The 20748-nt window shown below is 35.6% G+C and overlaps 1 protein-coding gene across 2 annotated transcripts in view; it reads right to left on the bottom strand.

Moving 5' to 3' along the window:
* LOC149782017 (ubiquitin-conjugating enzyme E2 J2-like) overlaps positions 1–20748 on the bottom strand; it is a 60346-nt gene that overhangs the window by 18634 nt on the left and 20964 nt on the right. The window contains exons 1-4 of one of the 2 annotated variants that reach the window (XM_089933420.1): positions 13196–13282; positions 9308–9429; positions 5082–5122; positions 3384–3486 (exon numbers count right to left, since the gene is read on the bottom strand). In XM_089933420.1, the coding sequence (XP_089789546.1) occupies positions 3384–3486; positions 5082–5122; positions 9308–9429 (266 nt within the window). In that variant the 5' untranslated portion in view covers positions 13196–13282. Of the gene's footprint in view, positions 1–3383; positions 3487–5081; positions 5123–9307; positions 9430–13195; positions 13283–20748 lie in introns of those variants that run through there. The other variant, XM_089933421.1, reaches the window with a different exon arrangement.

Genomic DNA, 20748 nt, shown 5'->3' with positions numbered 1-20748 from the left:
ATTAAAAATTCTGTAAATAACACCTCTGCATTTATTACTTCTGCTTTAAAAAAGAAGTTACAAGTTACCTTAGTATTGGAGTTTGTAAAATGAACTAATTCAAGGTTTCTTTGTCTTACCATTGTGACCAATATTAAATTCCTTTCCACACACTCTGCAGTGGGCGTGAAGCTGCCCTAGAATTGAACGATCTATTGTGTAATTCATGTATTCATCTTTGAATCAGTTTTTCGTCTTTTTTAATCCATTTGTGAAATTATTTGAAAAACATTTTTGCTCTAACACGCACTTCTACTAGAATAAATATGACTTGACTTTTAGCACCAAATACCTACAGACTGGTTCTGTATCAGATATAAATTAGAACAAAGAATCTGCAAGCAAAGATTAAAAATTAGAAAACCAGTCTGTTCTCTCCTAAGTCATACAGCTGCTATAAATATAAATAGAAATGGAGTCAAAAGTTTTAAAGTAAAACCAGCAAGTTTCTTGGAAATATGGCAGCTGCCATAAATAGAACATAATACTGTAAGGAAAGTGCATGCAAGGGTATGGACAAGCGTACTCTTATGTCGTAGCTATGTAGAAGCCGTCTTTTCTAGAATACAGTTTGAAAGATTTATGGGATGTTAACAATAATAATAATAATAACAACAATAATAATAATAACAATAATGACCTTATTTGAAGATGGTAACACAATTAGCTAAGAACTAATATCCATTGAGGCCCTCATACAAAGGAATTTATTTATTTTAGCTGCATCTCTGAAGCCACTGGATATATTGGGTTTGGAAGAATGAATTAGAATGAGCATTTTGAATCTCAACTGGAATACTATTCCAGTGCAGAGTTCCAGAGTATTGGAAACTTTTTTAAAATAACTCATTATTTGGTTTGGGAATTTTATATAGTTTGGTAGACATGGATCGCAGGTGGGGAGTATTACCAGGTAGCCTATACTGGAATAGTGATTGAAAATATTCAGGAGCACTATTATGGGATATCCTGTACATTAATTTGGCTTTTCTCAAACAGATTCAGTCTTTAAGAGCTAATATTTTTAACGTACCAGCTAAATTTTCCTTGCTTTCTTTCTGGATTGATATTAGCCCTAATGCTCTTTTTTGAAGATGTGCCAGCATTGCTATGTTTTTATCATTTGAATTACCCCATACTGTATTACAGTAGTCTAAATAGGGTTGTATGTAACTGTTATAAAATAGTTTTCTCTGCCATTCAGGGAGAAAAAGTCTTATCCTATTGAGAAGCCATAAACTTGAATTGACTTTTTTACTGATATGTTTTATATGTTCAGTCTATGATGGGTTATTACCTACCAGAAAACGAAGTTGTCTATCATGACAGATCATTTGCAAATTGTTATCCTTCCATGTCAGACATAGTTCATTACTATCAAGATTTGTCCTTTTTTGCCGTGTTGAGATAAGTAATATTTTAGTTTTACCAGTATTTACCACCATGCCATTGCATGTGTACCAGTTTTCCAGTTTGTTTAGGGCATTCTGTAAATTTCGAGTTCATGCTTTGTGTTTTGGATGTCTGACAATAAAAATAAGAAAACAAAAAATTTATTTTTTTGGGAAACACATGATCCAAATATGTTTACGCGTAATTTAGTGAAAAAAGCGTAATGATTATGCCAAAAGCGCAATGGTTGTCATTTATGTTGTTATTTTGGGTTTAACACCATTTTTCAGCACAACAGAGGCTATCCATGGCAGCCAGTTTAAGTGCTGAAGGAAGAATCTGGGAAAACCCAAGACAGACCCACTGACACATGGCAAGCTATCTCACATATCCACATTGGCCAAGCCAGAGACTTGAACCCACATGGACAGAGGTGAGATACTGCTGATTGGTCAAGGCAAACACTTAAAACATTCAGCCACTTGGGGCCCCAATTCAAGCTATGTTAATGGAAAACTAAAATATAAGCATGACACATTTAAAATTCTGCAGTATGATATTTTAATTTAATAATAATGGAATTTCCTTCAATTTTTCATTTACAGTTCATTTCAGCACTGAATATACTGACAGACTGAGCATGAATTCAAACTTCACAGACCCAGATCTGCTTTTGCATAATGCATCAGCAGTTCCAGGTATATGCATTTTGTTAGGAGTAGTCTACAAAACAAGCAACAAAGACCCTTAAGTGCCAGCACATTATGTGATTGCAGATCAGGGCCTATGTTGTTTGCAATTATATATGACTTATAAGTGAATATATATGGTTCTTTCATTACCATGGTCATTGGTCTTTACCTGGAAAATCATGGATAGAAAATCATGCAACTTATCTCAGACAATGTCAAGATATACCCGATTGTTAAGTTTGGTAAAATCTATAATTGATGTTTTAGGGTGAGACCGTCAAAGCAAAAAACCTGCACACATTCTCAAATTGAAAATTTTCTATCTTAAACATCTTAGCTCAAGTGAGGCTTGAAGCAAAAATTATGGGAAGATTTTTAAAGACCGTGGTTTTGTACTTTGGAGTGCAATATATGTACTCAGACAGCTTTATGACTATACAGCCACGACTCAAGATATGTTTATCATTTGATAGTTATTCTGATGATCCTTTATTCACATAAAACTTTGTTCTCTCTGTCTCTCTCTCTCCCCTGGGATTCTTTTAAATGACTTTTAACTGTAATATGAAAGGCGCAATTACAGTCCACCATGTTTAATAAATACACCAAGTCCATTTATTTTTGCGGTGTTCAAAAACTCAACTAAAATAATTGTTAGGTAAGAAATACCTACAGCAAATGTAAAAATGTGGGCCCCCCATAGGAGATGTAACCCAACCATAAAAGTGACACAATATGTGAAAATAATGTAAACATTTACTTGTTGTGATTCTACATTAGCAGAACACAGAAAAAACACATGTTGTATGAATCATTCGGACTGCACAAACCCTATTTTGATGACTTTTTAATTTTCATCCAATCATTGAGTGAAACAAAAGTCCACATAAAAAAAGGTTTTAGCATAAATGGATAACATTTTAACTTCACTTTCAACAAAGCCTGCATATTTAAGTATGATCCAAAACCAGATCCAAGAACAGAGAAAAAAACCCAAGAGATTTCAATGAATTTACTGTTTAGACTTTCACTGTATTTTTGCTATGTTCATTAAAATGTAATGTATACACACAGAATTAGCCATCAGACAGAAGAACCAACATTTATCCAAATGCACAGGAGTTTTGAACACTGTTTCCATGCAAACAAAAACTTATTTTATATGTATACATGTATTTGGCTTCTTACCTGGTGTTATATGTATACATGTATTTGGCTTCTTACCTGGTTTTATATGTATACATGTATTTGGCTTCTTACCTGGTGTTACACTTAAATCTACCATTAGGAGTGATCATATATATGCTGGGAGGTTTAAAAGGAAATTCTCGAGGGAAAACCAGCTTCCCATGATAAATTCCACCTAAAAAGAAAGTTTAAAAGTTATAAATTTATAGAGTTAGAGATAGAATCTTCATATTAAAAGAATGCCCTACCAAAGAAAAATAAAACGACATCTTCATAATTATGAATACCCCAACACAGTTTAGTAAAAAGACATGTCATCCAACTTGACCACAGAAGAATAAAAACAAGACATGTTCATCGTATCCACCACAGTATAGTAAAAACAAGACAGTTCATGCAACATGAATGCTCCACCATAGCATAGTAAAACAAGAGACCCTCCACGGGACTGACTCTCTCTTGGACAGAAAGAATTTCCAGAAATTCAAGATAAGATTATTATGTCTTTTTAACAGGCTGGTGTGACCATGCAGATGATGAAGTTTACTTTAATTTGCATGCAGTGCCAATATGAGACAATTTATTTCATGAGGTATGTAACTAAATTACTTTAACAAAATGCATCTGCATTTAATTTTCTCCAGAATTTATCCTAGAATCAATAAAATGCTGGAAATGTTTTCATGAAACAAAATTATTTTTGCTGTTAAGTGATACCACAGAAGTCATTCTATTAATACTATCCAAAAAGTGTATTACCAGACACTCCACTAAATGACCAAGCCTTCTGAATTCTGCTTGTGCATTTGTATACACTTTAACACATAAGGTCTGTACTTCATATTCCTCCAATTATCTTTGAATTTTTCTTGTAAGTGATGTAACAGCTTAAATTCCAGAACATTCAGAGGTATGATTTAAGTACAGGGATGATGCAGGGAGGAAGCATAACAATACAGGCCCAAAGAGTTATCATTGCCCCTCCCCCCTTACTCCTCTGTAAGATGACTTTGCTTTGCCGCAGTATGGGGTACAACCTTCATTTTCCTTCATTAAACCTGTCAATATTTAGTCCCAAACAGAAAATTGGATGTGGTCATCTGGTTATGAATGATTTACTTCAGCATAATGCTGTGAAAATTCAAATTCCATGATAACTGCTGTTTCTGCTGCACTCAATTATGCTCCAAGTTACAATTTTCCTACCAAATATTTAAACAACAATTAAAAAGAAAAGCATGAAATTTCACATTTTTTCATACTACAAATGCTATGTGTAAATGTAAATTTTTAAACTAAATATTATAATAAATAAATGAACTTATCCAATATTTCAAAATGTAGAAAGATAAGATGATCTACACAAAAGCAATATTATATAACTTGCTGAGAAAATCATACACCTGTTTAACATCTGACAAATTTCAAAATTTGGTTGCAGGCAAAATGACAGGAAAAGAATCCTGGTACCGAAGTTGAAATTCTGCAAAAGCTCTTAAAAATAAAAACTGTTTGCATTAAGGCTTTCATTTCTCTTTGTAAATCATTATCTTTTGTTCAATATGTTCATTAAATTGTTTTCAAAACACATAGAAAATGTAATGATATTGTGTATCGGTAGGCAGCAAGACTACATTAATTCAATATGTGGGGGAGGAGGCAAATCACCTCATGTAACATTTTAAGTAATATAAAATGAACCTTTGAAGTAAGTGTAATTTTAGGAAGCTAAACTTAATATGGACACATACTGAAGATCTAACAATATACCTTCATAAGGTGTATTCTCTGGTCCTTCCACAGCAAAGTGCCTGAAATAAACAATTCTATGTTTTTTCACTTCATGAAAACCACAGAAACCAAAAGGATAAATGAGGATCATCTTAATGATGTTAAGATTTATCTTCCCAAAAAGTGAAAGCAACACAGAGAAATCAAAGTACTGAAAACTGTAGCGTAAAAAAAGATGCTTAATCTTCACATTAAATTGAATGGAAGACATCATTTTTTTAAAAATTTTGTTACATTTATAAGTCACAAGAGAGTTTATATTAACCTTGAAAACATTATTGACAAATCTATACGATAATTTTGTTTTAAAAGTAGTTTCAACTATTGTTTCAAGTACTATCATCAGTGCAACAGTATCAAAGGGAATAACTACTGTCAGATCTAATTGTTTACCAGCATTTGAGTTGTCTCCCTTCAACAAGTAGACAACTTGTCACCAAGAATGGTAGCAAAACTTGGTTGACCAGTAAAATGATTGGTTTAGTAAGAATTATTCTCTAGTGCAATTTTTAAAAAAAAATATTATAACAGTAAATCAAATTTTATTGGCAAATATCTCATTAAATTGATAACTTTATTTGTCAATAAAAGGTTAAAGTATATAATCAGATCAAAAACATGATTTGAACATAGGTTCAGAGTTAGTATTAGCTTTTTCCTCTGATATGAAAATGATGCACTATAAATTAAGTTGTTTTTTGTTTAAATATACTAAAAAAATTCTTTTTTCATCATAAATATTATTTGACTTCATTTAATCTTTTCAAGGTTGTTTTCTCTTATGCTGAATAGGAATGTAAATGTATCACACAAATTACCAAATGTACATGTGCCATGCAAATTACCTATCTATTTTCATAGGTTAACTTACCAACCTTTCTCCCTCAAACAGGAATCCCTCAAAGTGACTGACATTCTACTGTCCTAAATCAGTTTCCAGAAATTCAAGATATGATCATTTATTCTCATTTACTACTGAGTACTGAAACCATCTCTGATATTTTTGACCAATAAGGTTTTCAAACTGGTACCATTTTCATTTAGGGTATACTTGTTTGTTTCTTTGCTGGTTTTAATGATACTTATAATAAACTATTAGCATTATGCACATGAAATGGGAGCTAAGTGTCTTTCCCAAGAGAACATAGAGGCACCTGACCAATCCAGACATCATTAAAGAAAATTACATGACAATATGGCCATTCATTCAGAAGAATTAGTGATAAGATTTTCAACACGTTCATTTTGCGGTAGCCAAACTTTTGGTTGTTGTTGTTGTTGTTGTAGGGTTTAACGCCATTTTTCAGCACACGATAGGCTATACATGGCGGCCAGTATTAACGGTGGAGGAAGAACCCGGGAAATCCCCGGAAAGAACCACCGAGCCTCGAGAAGCTACTGGCAAGCTTTCTCACATATCCACATTGGCCGAATCCGAGACTCGAACCCATGCAGACAGAGGTGAGATGGCAGTGATCCGTAACGAAGAGCGCTTTAGACCACTCGGCCACTCGGGGCCCCTCATACTTTTGGTAAAAATTCACATTGATATAACATTCATTCTGGAAGAATAGCAATAAAAAATATTTTCATGTTTACAAGCATTGGACATCAGGTGGTCACCATTTTCATTCAGGACCAACTAAATATCTATAATTTATCCTCTGATGAAACCTCAGATATATATGAATTTCCATTTAAATGACGTAGCAGTAACAAGATTTTTAAGATGGCTACCGTGGTGGACATACCAGATGTCAGACTGGCACCATTTTGATTTAGTACCTACTAGACCTCACACGAAGTCTTCAGAAGAAAACTCAGCGTTTAAATATATTTCCATCTGAGAGGAGTAGCAATATGATTTTCAAGTTAACTAGTGTGGAACCATAGTAAATATCGGATCTGCACAATCTTTATCTAAGATCAGCTAGTTATCCTAATAGGTCTTCTGGTGAAAACACATATCAATATCAATTTCCATTCAGGAAGAGCAGCAGTGTCAACATTTTCAGTATGTCTGCAATGGATGACAGACTTGAACCGATTTCATTAAGGAACAACAAGACATGATATGAAGTCTTTAAGACAAAAACCCATGCTGTTATGACCAACCATACAGGTGGAGTAGTGATTACAAGATTTTGAAAATGGCCATTATGGTAGTCAAATTGGTTGTCCAGGCAGTGCCACTTTCATGTGGGACCAAGTAAATACATGAAGTCTTCTAGTGAGAATGCCATGCCAATATAACTTACTGTGCAGGAGTGATGATAAGATTTTTAAGATGGTTGCTGTGATAGCCATAATGAATGTCTGAGAAATACTGTCTTCATTTAGGACCAACTATTTATCATGAGAAATGTTATGTGAAGACCCCATGATTATATCACCATCCATTTAGGAGGAGTAGCAAAAACAAGATTATCTACATGGCTGCTGTGGAGGCTACATTGGATCCATTGTCATTATAGACCAATTAGATCTTGAAATCAATGAGTATGTAAAGTCCTCTAAGTCATTAAGGAGGAGCAGTTATAACAAACTTATCCTAATAGACAGACAGATCAGATCACAAGGGCATCCCATAGCCTTTTCTTGTCTATCATCAGTAAAGATAAAAACAAATCATAATTAGTGCAGCATAATTATTTATCATTAAAATGCATTTGCAGTGAATTATGAAATAATAATTGCCTTTTTGAAGATATCCATATAAAAAAAGATGCTCTACATGAGAAGGAGAAATTGAAAAGCAAGTACAATTTCAGCAGTGATGGTCTAACTACAAATAGCTAAGAATGGTGGCTAAAGAATGTGATTACTTTGCATAAAGATTTATACCTGTTGTCTCCTCCTGGGAGAATAGTTCTGCAACAGCATGGATCAGTGTCAGGGGTAAACATTCCTGTTACAGTGAGCAGTCCTAAAACTGCTCAGTGATGGTATAAATGGGATGACTGACTCAGCCAAGAAGGTAACGAACCTTCAGTAAACATTAAACCTTGCATTAATAACAACTAAAACACCAGTAGGTTAAGAATACAAATTACTTTGTAATTGTAGTAATCAAACTCATTATAAACCAAGTCATGGAAATCTAGTTGCCCAACCTGGCTGTGACTGTGAGACAATTAATGACCTGAATCTAAAAGTTACTTGCCCACGGCTGCTGGGCAATGGAATTTTCTAACCCCATTGATAACCCTATACTTTGTTATAATTCAATCTATATTTCGGAAAATGAAAAATGGACTCTATGTCATAGGAATGACGAGACTGAAATCTGTCCATGAAAATACTCTATTCTGTGAACACTCCTTTTAGTCTCTGACAAATGTGATACAATATTCTGAATGCCATACTTACATTATAGTGGAATAAGAAACAGAAAGCTTGTCATATCCTAGTAAGTGACCTTTAACTCCAAACATAATATACCTGTATACACTTTTGATATGTTATACATAAAGATCTTATTTCTAATTTGATGGCTATATTCAAATGGCAGACATTAATACAACAAAATTGCTACGAATTGTAATAACATGCTCAGCAACAGTTTCTAATATATGTATCCATGGAAACTGAATTACAAATCCTGTGTTACAACATCAAACATTTAAATGCTTCCTTTTGTACTTATTTTGTAAGTAAACACAACTACAAACAGAAAATTCGTATAAAATTGTCAGTATGTTCATATTTACTTCCTGTAAAGAACAAAAAATCAGGTCAGGACTGTGATGCCTTTCTTGTGTAATAGCTTCAGTGCATACTTTGTTTCTTGATAATGCAGGGTGCAGGGTAATTCTTTTGTTCGGCTTTCTTACTGGTTGTTAAAATGGCATAATTTTAATTCTATAAAAATACCAATGGCATAATTTTAATTCTATAAAAAAACCAATGTTCAATTTCTGTACAATTTTCTTTAATTTTTCAAATGGGAAGTAATCAGCATCCAAATAAAAGGAATGCAAGCATCCAAATAAAAGGAATGCAAGCATCCAAATAAAAGGAATGCAAGCATCCAGATAAAAGGAATGCAAACATCCTGATAAAAGGAATGCAAGCATCCAGATAAAAGGAATGCAAGCATCCAAATAAAAGGAATGCAAGCATCCAGATAAAAGGAATGCAAGCATATAAATAAATCATAAAGTCTGATGCATGTGAGCCTAACAAAACAATGTTGATAAGCTTACCACTCAAGGATGTTGGACGGTAGAGGAATCGCTCTGATATACGGGACTGGATCCTTCATGATCCTCACATAGTCCTGCTTCAAACGAGCAGTTGCCGTTGTGCTGACCCGCTTGCTTGACATCTGAAATGAAAAGTTATGAAACTAGCATATTTTAAAAACTTCAATATTTTTACTCTAGGAATTTTACACACTTGCAGGGCAGCATGATGCACCAGTGCTAGACATCACTATAAACTGCCACACTGCAGACACTGTAGTGATATGACAAAAAAATTGTTAAAGCTAAGTTAAAAATCCAAATCACACAGACACACACTTGTAGGGAACTGTTGATATACTTACATTATAGTTGAATGAGGAAACACATTTTACTCATTAACAGGGCAAGATACAAAGTTTCTATCCTGGAACGAAAATTACTGAGGAATATACCTCTCCTACTCTACCGCATGAAATATCTTCTATCATCCCACTGTTATTTTGACTTTGCATGCTAAGTATAATGGAAACATCATGCTAGTTATAATGGAAACTACATGCTAGTTATAATGGAAACTGCATACTAGTTATAATGGTAACTTCTGAATAAAATTTACTTGATTCATTAAACATGTGTCATTATTTTTCATCTTTTCACTCATTACAGACTGGATGGAGCAGTTGTTCAAAATTCCCTGCTGGATTCTCTCAGTAAATCCTGATCAGAACTGAGTTATTCCCGATGACCATAATGTTAACATTGGCAGAAATGAATCTGGTGCAATCTGACCATGAGATATTGTCTTGATAGAAAATTAACATATATCACATTTGGGAGCGATCATTTCATTGGGGGTGGGGGTATAAGATTTTCAAGTTTAATATGTGCTTTACAGGTAATACAGCAGTAATAAACACCCTCTGTCCTGTATGGGTGATAATGCTTTATCAACACAAATCAACAGTACAAAGACGACTGTGTGCTTTTTGTTGTCTTTCAATCAATCTATTTCATGGCTAAAATCATCATGAAAAGAATGGTTTAATTAACAGTCGATATATTAACAAGATAATGAATAAAAAAAATTAAAATAAATCTCAATTTCAATTCAGCATGTCAAATACATTACATACAGGTGGTGCTCTCATTTCAGTTGACATTGTTTGCAGCATATGCAAAGAACAGAATACCGCTCCTCCCATGCTGCTGTGCCATACAAAGTAAAACTCAACAAGTTCTGTAATTTATTTCTGCAGTGCTATACTTGCTTAGCTGAGTTTATTGATTTTTGAATCACCTTCAAAACAACTGAAAAAATTTTGCTTTGCATTTTATATATGAAGTAAATTCTGACTTCAAAAAACATTGCTGCTGTTCACAAACATGCCAATAATCTTTAATACAGATAGCTTAAAAGGCAGTTTAAAGATAAAGATCAAGATCGTTTGCCACCGTCCATCACTCACGGCAGTTTGAAATCTGTCTGTATCGAATTTAGTATACCTGTATAATTAACCGCTTCTAAAACCTAGGACAAACTTAAACAAGTCAAACAATCAAATTATGAATTTGACATGACAGACGAAAAAGCCCACATACGTATCACTTTCTTCAGTTAGTGGAAAACACAAAAGTTTTACTGATGGACGAGCTTCTGACTAACAACAAAGTATATCCAGATTAACAGCGAAGATTTGATGTGTTTAGCCCCACCATTGTGGTGGCTAGAGTTTATGCTGAGAAAACAGATCCCAAAAGGAAACTAATATGGCCGAGTATTATCAAATAGAACAGAGCCAAACGTCGAAGAAAAGCAGAACATCCTCATTCAAGGCAATGATGTGTAATAAATTTTGTTCTTCAACACACATCTAGTATCTCTTTGAATTACCTATATCTCTGAAAAAGTTGGGTTGTTCCACTTTGTTAACTTTACTTTTAAATTGGCACAAAGTGTATTCCCACAACAATCTTCAAAGGACTTAGCACATTACTTTAGCTATTGATTGCCAATAAAATAAGACATGAAAAAGTCATTGTTTATACCCGATGCATTTGCCTTTTAATGGCCTCTACAACAATTTACTGCATTTTAAACAGCCCCAATGATAGTTTTATTTGAGTTCTAAGCATGACTGTTAACCATGTATACATACTACATGTCACATGCATATACTGAAGGTGTTTTCTTCTTTTCAAGTTTAATGAAAATCATAATTTTGGAAACAACCGTTTCATGGGGCTTGGCAGTAGAAAAATGTGTTCTTAGTGTGATACTTCATGTTATTGCAGGTATGTGGATGGAAATCAAAGATAAGAGTCCCTCAAAGGGACTTATGCTCTACTATGCAAGAAGAATTTCTTGGGATTCAAAATAAGACCATTTCTTCCTTTTAACTGTTAAGTGCTGAAACCATCACAGACCTTCTAAACCAATAACAAGATTTTCAAATTAGCTGCTTTTGTACACATAATGAAAGCCAGCCTGGCACAATATTCTTTTAAAACAAAGCAGACATTATTAGAAGTTTTTATGTCAAAACCCAATCTCATAATGATCATTTGTTCAGAGGGAATACTATCAACAAGATTTTAAGATGGTCATTGTGTCAGTCATAATGATCATCCATTGAGAGGGAGTAATGACAACAAGACTTTCAGGTAAGCTATTGTGACAGCCATATTACTGGCCCCATTTAGGTAACATAAGAAGTCTATTGGTAAAACCCCATATTGACATACCTATTAATTTGCTGAGAAGAAGCAATATAATACAATATTTTCAAGATGTGTCTTTCCACTCAGAAGAAGTTTGTTTGTTTGTTTGTTGTGGGGTTTAATGCCATTTTACAGCACACGATAGGCTATGCATGGCGGCCAGTATTAATGGTGGAGGAAGAACCCGGGAAAAACCCGGAAAGAACCACCGACCCACGAGAAGCTACTGGCAAGCTTTCTCACAGACCCATACTGGATGAATCCTAGACTCGAACCCATGCAGACTGAGGTGAGATGGCAGTGATCCGTAACGGAGAGCGCTTTAGACCACTCGGGGCCCCCTCAGAAGGAGTAGCAATAACAAGACTTCCAAGATGGCTGCTGTGGTGGCTATATTAGATGTCAGAACAGTAAAACTCCATACTGATATGACCATCCATTCAAGAGTAGTAGTGGTTTTTAAAAAAAATTAATGCTGTGACAGCTATACATCTTTTAACTTACTGGACATCATAAGAAGTCTTTTGTGAAAACTCCACGTTGTTATGACCATCCATAGAATGTATATTTATTTCACCAAACATCAACACTGAGGTCTATATAAAAACAATTGATACCGTGATACCTTATACTTCTGTGAGGTGCGTCAAAATTGGTGACGTAATATACGATCTTTACGCCAAATGGGTCGTCTGGGTGAAAGCTCGCAAAGAAGAGTATGAGGAAATATATCGTTTTTATTTGTTAACCATACTTTGCTAAAATAACTAATGTTTTTAAAGTAGAGCGAGATATATCTATGAAAGAGGTATGTTTCTGAAAAGGTGAAAGTAAGTGCTTATATGCGTCAAAACCTATGAGTCTAGTACAAAATATATTTTTTTAAACTTTTCAGTTAAAAGAAAAGGGCTGTAATCCACAGTGATTATTCACAGATAAATTAAATCTGGTACGTTAAACTAAGATGTACATAATAGGTTTAGTGTCACGGAATGAAAAAATGATTTCCAAGGTGAAGGAAGAGTGAATCCCAATCGATGTCATGACATGGCCTAGGCTTACGTTAATTACGATTTTCGATAACACCGGATCGCAAATTAAGCCAAGAAATATCTTATATTTATCCCAACAAAATATAAAATAATGAACTTATTACTCTTATGTACATCATGCAATATGCAGAATTACCTCAAAATAAAACTGTTCTTCAGTCCAATATGGGCATTTTAACTAATTTCAATACTTGGACCTTTCCCAGAAATAAAATTCACCGGTAAGACTAAAACACAAATCGACCCATGAGGTATTAGAACAACATATCAAAGGTCTTTTTTAAAAAAAGAAATCGGGAATATTAAAGGAACTTCTTTAGCTGCTTTCTTACCTTTCTTCTCTTCTGCTCGCACACATGTATTGCAGAGTAAGATTGAAAATAAATTACGCCGAGTAATAAATTTTCTTGAACAGGTAGTTCATTGCACAAATGTTTTCGGATTAATAAAAAAAAATACGAGACGGAGGAGGGGATTCAGAAAATCGACGAAAATGACAAAAATAACAAATTTCTTTTCTTTGTATAAGAATGCGTGAAAATACAGAGCTTACACCAGTTGGGCATGAAGTGTTGTGTACAATTACGCTCTTAACATGTTGTTTAATGTTTACTGAAATATTTCCACGTAAACCCACAACTAAAGTGGCCTTGTATTAGTATGTACGTTGCAGCTGTATAAGTATTATGGATTGCAGCTGTATTTGTATGTACGGAGTACAGCTGTATTAGAATGTCCGGAGTGCAGCTGTATTAATATGTACTGAATATAGCTGTATTAGAATTACGGAGTACAACTGTGTTAGTATGTAGCAGTGCAAATGTATTATAATGTACGTGGTGCAGCTGTAGTAGACTGTATGAGTGCAGCTGTAGTAAACTGTATTGAGTACAGCTGTATTAGACTGTATGGGGTACAGCTGTAGTAGACTGTATGGAGTGCAGCTGTAGCACACTGTATGGAGTGTAGCTGTAGTAGAATTTACGGAGACGCATTTATCAGTTGTCTACTACAGTGTCACATTCTCCCTTATATTGTTATCAGCAATAATGGTCGATTATAATTTATATAATTAAAGAAAATAAAAATAATACCCATTCACAGACAGATCTCTTAGTAAAACAATAAAATAACTTATATGTAGTTTTCCAAAACAAAATCGGATAGCCCATGGTCTTTCGTTTTCTCTTTTCGTCGTCCATTCGGGGGACAGTCGGGGTAATTATGGTCAGGAACATTTTTCTCTTAGGGTCTCTGATTAGCTGTTTTGATTGACGTTTTTGTGATAAAATTACATCATTTTTTCCTACCAAAATATAACAGTGCATTACCTATGGCTGTGAAAACCTTACAAGGTGGTAGACATGTGAACGGCCTTGTTTGCACCCGGATACAAGCACAAAGTAATTCGCCCATATTAAATTAATATAATTACAAATTCATTGTTATATCGGCACTACCAAAATATTGTAAATAACAATCAAATGTATAAAATTTATACTTGTGTCTGCTTCGATTAAGGCTGTTCCCGTTTGAAATAAACAATATTTTTTCAGATCAGGAAATTCCAGCCAGAACAGATTCGTCAAAACAGACACCGCCGAAGCAAATCCATCATTCCGCAACAGACGATGCCCCCTGTAAGTTATTTAACCACAGCAGTAAACTGTACTAAGCATCTCATTATCTCGTTACGCGTTCCATACGAAGAGATTATAGTACATTATAATACAGGTTAAACATTTGGTGCTAAAATTTGGCAAGGCTATACAAGGTAAACTGTAGAGAATACACAATAGCCATGATAACTTTACCCAAACAATGTATCGGATTCAGTTTCAGTTTTCAAGTGAGCTTTTATTAAAAACAATACGTTTGTAATTGTTCGTGAAATTAGTCAAGATTTTCCTATGCAATAGCGATGGGCTAAGGATAAAAACCAGAACCATTCATTGACTGGTAAAGTGGCAGCGTGCTTTAAAACTGGAATTCGAGAATCGTTGTTAATCTATTTATGCCTTTCCATTAGAGCAAACTACGAATAACAAGTTTTGTCCGGTTTATTTATTTATGTATTAATTCCTCACTTGTTATAGGTATAGGAGGTTTTATGATGACGTAGGATAGATAGGTCTATTTTAGTAACAAGGATAACTTGGACATTAACATAGACTGTGATAACAAGCAACTAAATTCTGTAAAATCACTTTTTTTTTAAAATCGAAATTTCATTAGTCTACTTCCCTTATATTGACTCGGTTAACTGTTCAAGTATTTCACCTTTTTAAATGTTAAATTTGTCTCTGTTCATTCATCGTTCCTTGTTTACTTGTGCTATTCTTGTTTCGGTTGTTTTTGCTTATCACACTAGCGGTTAGCTGAACTAAAATTTTGAATTTTAGTCTTGCAGAGTGTAACAGGACTGGTTCAAACTTGAATTGGATGCAACTATTCTATGTTTATTCGAAGTTATAAGAATCTTAAGCTCATTAAATAACATTTCGCATATCTTACACTATTGTTTACTTTCTATATAATTTTCAAGCATTAAAGCGTGTAATGGATAATCGAATATAGCCTATGTATAGTCCATGATAATGGTAGGTGGCAGGCAGGGATTACCCGGAAGAATTTCTCGACGTCAACTCATCAACAAATTAAAAATAATCATGAAGAATGTGGTAGACTTGTTAGTAGTTAAGGTGAGGGATTGCACGGACAGATGAACTGTTATAAGGACAAGGCGAATCTATATTACTTTGCCATTGGAAATGGGCCGTTATTACGGACAACGGGGCTTTAATGTTAAACAGGTTTTAGTATTTAGATTGGGGCCATTTTACGTACAAGGGGAACTGTAAAGGTAAATAAATGTCCATGGAATGAACATGATGGGTATTTACACGGATAAGGGAAAATTAACTTGGCGCCTTCATTTTGACAAATGTATACGGATAAGGGGAAATGTAATATAAAAAATGCATCGACTAATCCATATGCAGTCTGAATGACCAGTACCCACTCATCCACATACCAGCACATATAAATACTAACCAACACATACACCTACAAAAGAGCAATAAGAGTATGGGTGCTTACACATACACAAGAATACTTTCACTTTGCAAAAGGAAGGGATGTACGAACCAATATCTACAAATCAACACCCCGTTTGACTGATAGCACCCATTAATCTAACCAATGAAAGAACGAAGGCTTGCACATACGCAGATTGTACTGTCAGCCCTGACAAGAGGAGGAATGTATATATACTAAACACACATATAAATGCTTATATTCTATTATATATGGAGTGCGAGGAAATGAAGGGGCAAGAGTTCTTACCCATGCTCACAAACATATTATCACCATTGAAAATGGTAGGGATTATTTACACACTGTACACACAAACACAATAATATCATCACTCACAATACTAAAGTATGGAGAGAGGGTTTAAGTTCTAATTGTGAGAGACCAAACATAGACAAAGACACAGATATACAACACAACGTTTTGGCAATGACTGAGTAGTACATCGATTTCTTACAGATATGGGAGGTACTTGAAAAGGTCGTTGGAGTGGTTAACCAGGGACGGTTAATATTGGCAGCGCTTTTTCATTCTTCACTGTTTTAATATTCTTGTCACTGACGGTCCTTAGACTAATACTCATTGGGGCATCCTTGTCTCTCTACATATAATCTTTTTTTCCAGACAGCTGTATGCCCGTCTGTATGTACGGACGCTCTCGTCGCCCTCGCATAAACCGGGAAGTCAGGATCGGATAAGGTCGTCAAAAGAACTGTAGAAAAATTACGCTCACATTAATCTTAATGGATAGTCTCGAGAATGTGGAACAGTGTTTGTGCAACATACCTGGTTGGAGACGGTTTGTTTTGGTACACCTGCAAAGGATATTTCGTATAATTGGCATGACAGTACGACTAGTCCTGCTGCAGCCAGTACTATTCCAGAAATTGAGTTGAATATGAATTTAGACTTATGCGATATATTATCATCTCATTACTTTTTTTCCGCAATCACCTCTACCTCCTTCTCCATCATTGCAGTATAGGACGATTTTTAAAATGAAACAGAAGGAAGAGTCTGAGTCTGTGTTACAACGGTAACAAGAAGAAGAAGAAGACATTTGTTAATTAAATAAAAAAACAACAGGAGGAGGAAATTAGAAAAAGAAAGAAGAAAGAAGAGATGAAAAACCAGAATAGTGAAAACAGACTTGTCAAGCTGGTACAGGACATTTTGGCGGAGCTAAAACATCTGAGAGGAATGTATAGAGTGTATTTGGCAAAATGCAAGAGAAATGAAACCTTCATAATCTAAGAATTCGAAACCACTTACGACTCTTTCTCTCGTTTCCTTACGACACTTTGAAAACCAAGCTCCTTTTCTTCATAATGGTAAAAAGTATGTTTGCTTTTGTCTCTAGACTTAGTTTCTCCTGTAAAGGAGGTTCCTTTCCTCTGACGCTTTGTACATTCTGCGTCCCAATGTCCTTTCTATTCTGATAGAAGTTTCGTCAGATGTTCACCCTAGTGATGTTGAAGAGGACATTAGTGATCACTATCCAACAGTAGTGAATGGGGATCTTATAGGGTCTATGGGACTTATCATTAAAAATACCCTTGGGAACATATAGGGTCTATGTAAATTTAACATGGAGAAAAATCCTGGGAACATATAGGGTCTATGGGAATTAACATGGCCAAAAACCCTGGGACAATATAGGGTCTATGTAAATTTAACATGGCCAAAAAACCCCTGGGACTGTATAGGGTCTATGTAAAATTGAAATAGGCAGGGTCTCTATTTTTTTTTTTTTAAAAAAAATAAACAATAAAATAAAAAAAGGGGTAGGCAATTCAAAGGCTATCTCTTTTCGAGAAATATGGGGGCCCTGAAAAGGGCCTTTGGGTTTATGTTAATGTATTCATAAACATAAAGGGCACCGCATTGGTCTTCTTCTTGTCCTTAGGCTGCGTCTTACTGTTGGTCCGTACATCAGCACTCTTTTCAGGCATCCTTGTCTTTCGACGTAGATCCTACGTATCCACAGGCTGGTGTTTGTCCTGTGGACAACGGTCCACTTCGATCGGACATACATGAGCAAGTCTGTCCGAAACATCATGGAAGACACAAGGGTGGATGACTCAACTGTAGTCCACATCTTGAAGCGACGAGAACAGGTGAATCAATGCATTGAACGGCGCTTATTTATAGGTACAGGAAGGATTGAAACGGATTGAGTTCATTTACCAATCCGAACACGCGTTACAGAATTCAGTCAGCTCGCATCCAATCCGAAGATAGCAGTCTGTGACGTCACGTAGTCTATATAGATTCGCTAGCGCTTGTGTGCAGTCAATCTATGCGACAGTGATTCAACATGACGGAAACTCAGAAAACGAGCCATTGGGGTGCACCAGCAGGGGAGACTGCCCAAGGGAACTCGGACTTACTTTCAGAAGAGGTGAATTGGGATTTTGTGGATTTTCTCTCCTCGCAAGAATTTGTTCCGGAACCTTCCTTACCTTCTTCATTACCGCAAGTGGAGAATTTTAGACAGAGACAGAAAGAAGAATTGGAGAAATTTATACAACGACAAAAGGAAGCGGAACAGGCTTTTCTCCTACAGCAACAGCAACAAGAAGAAGAGGTAAGAAAAAAACAACAGCAACAACAGCAAGAAGAAGTAGCAGCAAAGAAACAAGAGGGTGAAAATCAAACGGTCACGGTACTGTTGGACATTTTAGCGGAGTTAAGAAGTCTGAAACAAATGTATCAGACTTCTTTATCACGACCGAAGAGAATACGACCTTCCCGAGCTAAACACGTCAACCCTGTGACTAAGCCTACCGTACCACCCTTAGTGATTTCAACCCAATCATTATCATCATCATCATCAACATTACGCAGTCCAGAAGTAGGCCTTGGCCGTGGCAAAGGCATAAGGCAGTTAAAGTTGATTGCTTAAACTCACCCCTACATCATAAAGAGAAAAAGGCCCTTTTCAGGGCCACCCACATTTCTCGAAAAGAAATACAATTTCAATTTGCCAATAACTCAAAAATAAACCCCACCCATTTTACCCTTATAGTACTTCTCTATGTATGAGTGCGTGAGTGTACGTTCTTATTTTAAAATCAAAACTCAAAGACACTTACCTTATATCATTAATTTATTCTTTTATCCATTTTTTACAATCCAATTCACAATTCACAACACAACACTTTAATAAAAAGTTCATTGACTTCTTCTTTCTCCTTGTTTAGTCTCTCTGTTTTTTGAATTTCTTCACCGTCTTTTCCTCATTTTCTTCCCTTCTTCTTTTCTTCTTCTCCTGTTTCTTTGCCTCTTGTAAATAGAATTGTCTTTTTTCTTCCTCTTCTTCCTCTGAAGAATCCCTCTCTTCTTCCGAAGAATCCCTCTCTTCTTCTGAAGAATCCTTCTTTTCTTCTGACTCCTCTTGTTTCTTTTTTGGACAATCTGGAGACCAATGTCCTTTTTCTTTACAATAATAACAGGTATCTTGACTTTTGTCTTTTTTAGTCCCTGTTTTTGTTCTTTTTTGACGGTCTGGACACTCTGAAGACCAATGCCCTTTCTTCTGACAGATATAGCAAGTATCTTGACTTTTATCTCGAAAGGAAGGAGAGTAGTCCGTAGGCTGGTCTGAAGAGAATTTTCTAATGACCCCTCGCAAAGCTCTGACGAAACGTTCCATCTGGGTAGTCTCTTCCATCGTTGTACTCGGCTTGAGAGTGAAATGAATAGTGAAAGGATAAGACACACACCCTTTTATATACGCTGGTCTGCTATGACTATAAAGTAGCTCATGGTGTTTGAACTTGAGTCATTTGACTTTTTGCTTTCAAGATGAAACGATCCCATTCATTCGAGAAGAAAGAAGAAGAAGAAAGTAAGAGGCAGAAACGTGATCTATCGCCTCGAACCAGGGCTGAAATCTTGGCACAAATTCATGCCAGTGATTTTGAAGAGGACATGAGTGAACCAGAATTTGAAACCTCTAAACCAAGTTCACCACCCTTAGTCAACCCTGAAAAATACTATTCCATTCGAGAGACGGAAAAGCGCTCCTCTAGAAAATTTAGAACCACGGCTTACAAATACACGGTGAAGTTTAAAGATTTCAAGTCCGAAGTACCGTTAGAGAAAGCAGAAGGGTTCATCACCGGAGTGTGGGATTCTCTGCTGACTGCACTCAAGCGACAATGTCAACCCAAAGAAGACGATCGCTTGAGACTTTCCATACAACACGACGGTTTGAAATCCCCTGTTTGGATCGAGTTTAGCACCCCTGCAGAATTGACCGCTTCCAAAGTCATGGACAAGATTCAACACGTGCAACAATCTAATGACCAGTTTGACATCACCGATGGAAAAGCCACATTGGACATGACCCACGTCTCTCCTCCTCAAGGGACCGGACGCAAAAAGATGTTATTGGTGAACGACCTTCGCAGCATTAAGCGTAGCCTTGTCCGAATTCACAATCCTCATGACCAGATGTGTTTAGCCCGTGCCATCGTGGTGGGACGAACCTATGCCAACAAGAACGACACGGTAGAATGGAAAAGAGACTGGGAGAACATTCGACAATCGGACCGAGCCAAACAACGAAGTGAAGCAGAACTCCTGTTACGA

This window comes from Sinohyriopsis cumingii, chromosome 15 (assembly GCF_028554795.1).
Source record: "Sinohyriopsis cumingii isolate HCF-2022 chromosome 15, ASM2855479v2, whole genome shotgun sequence".
Lineage (NCBI taxonomy): Eukaryota > Metazoa > Mollusca > Bivalvia > Unionida > Unionidae > Sinohyriopsis > Sinohyriopsis cumingii.
The sequence above is the reverse complement of the archived record's forward strand: the minus strand, read 5'-3'. Positions and strand labels throughout refer to the sequence as shown.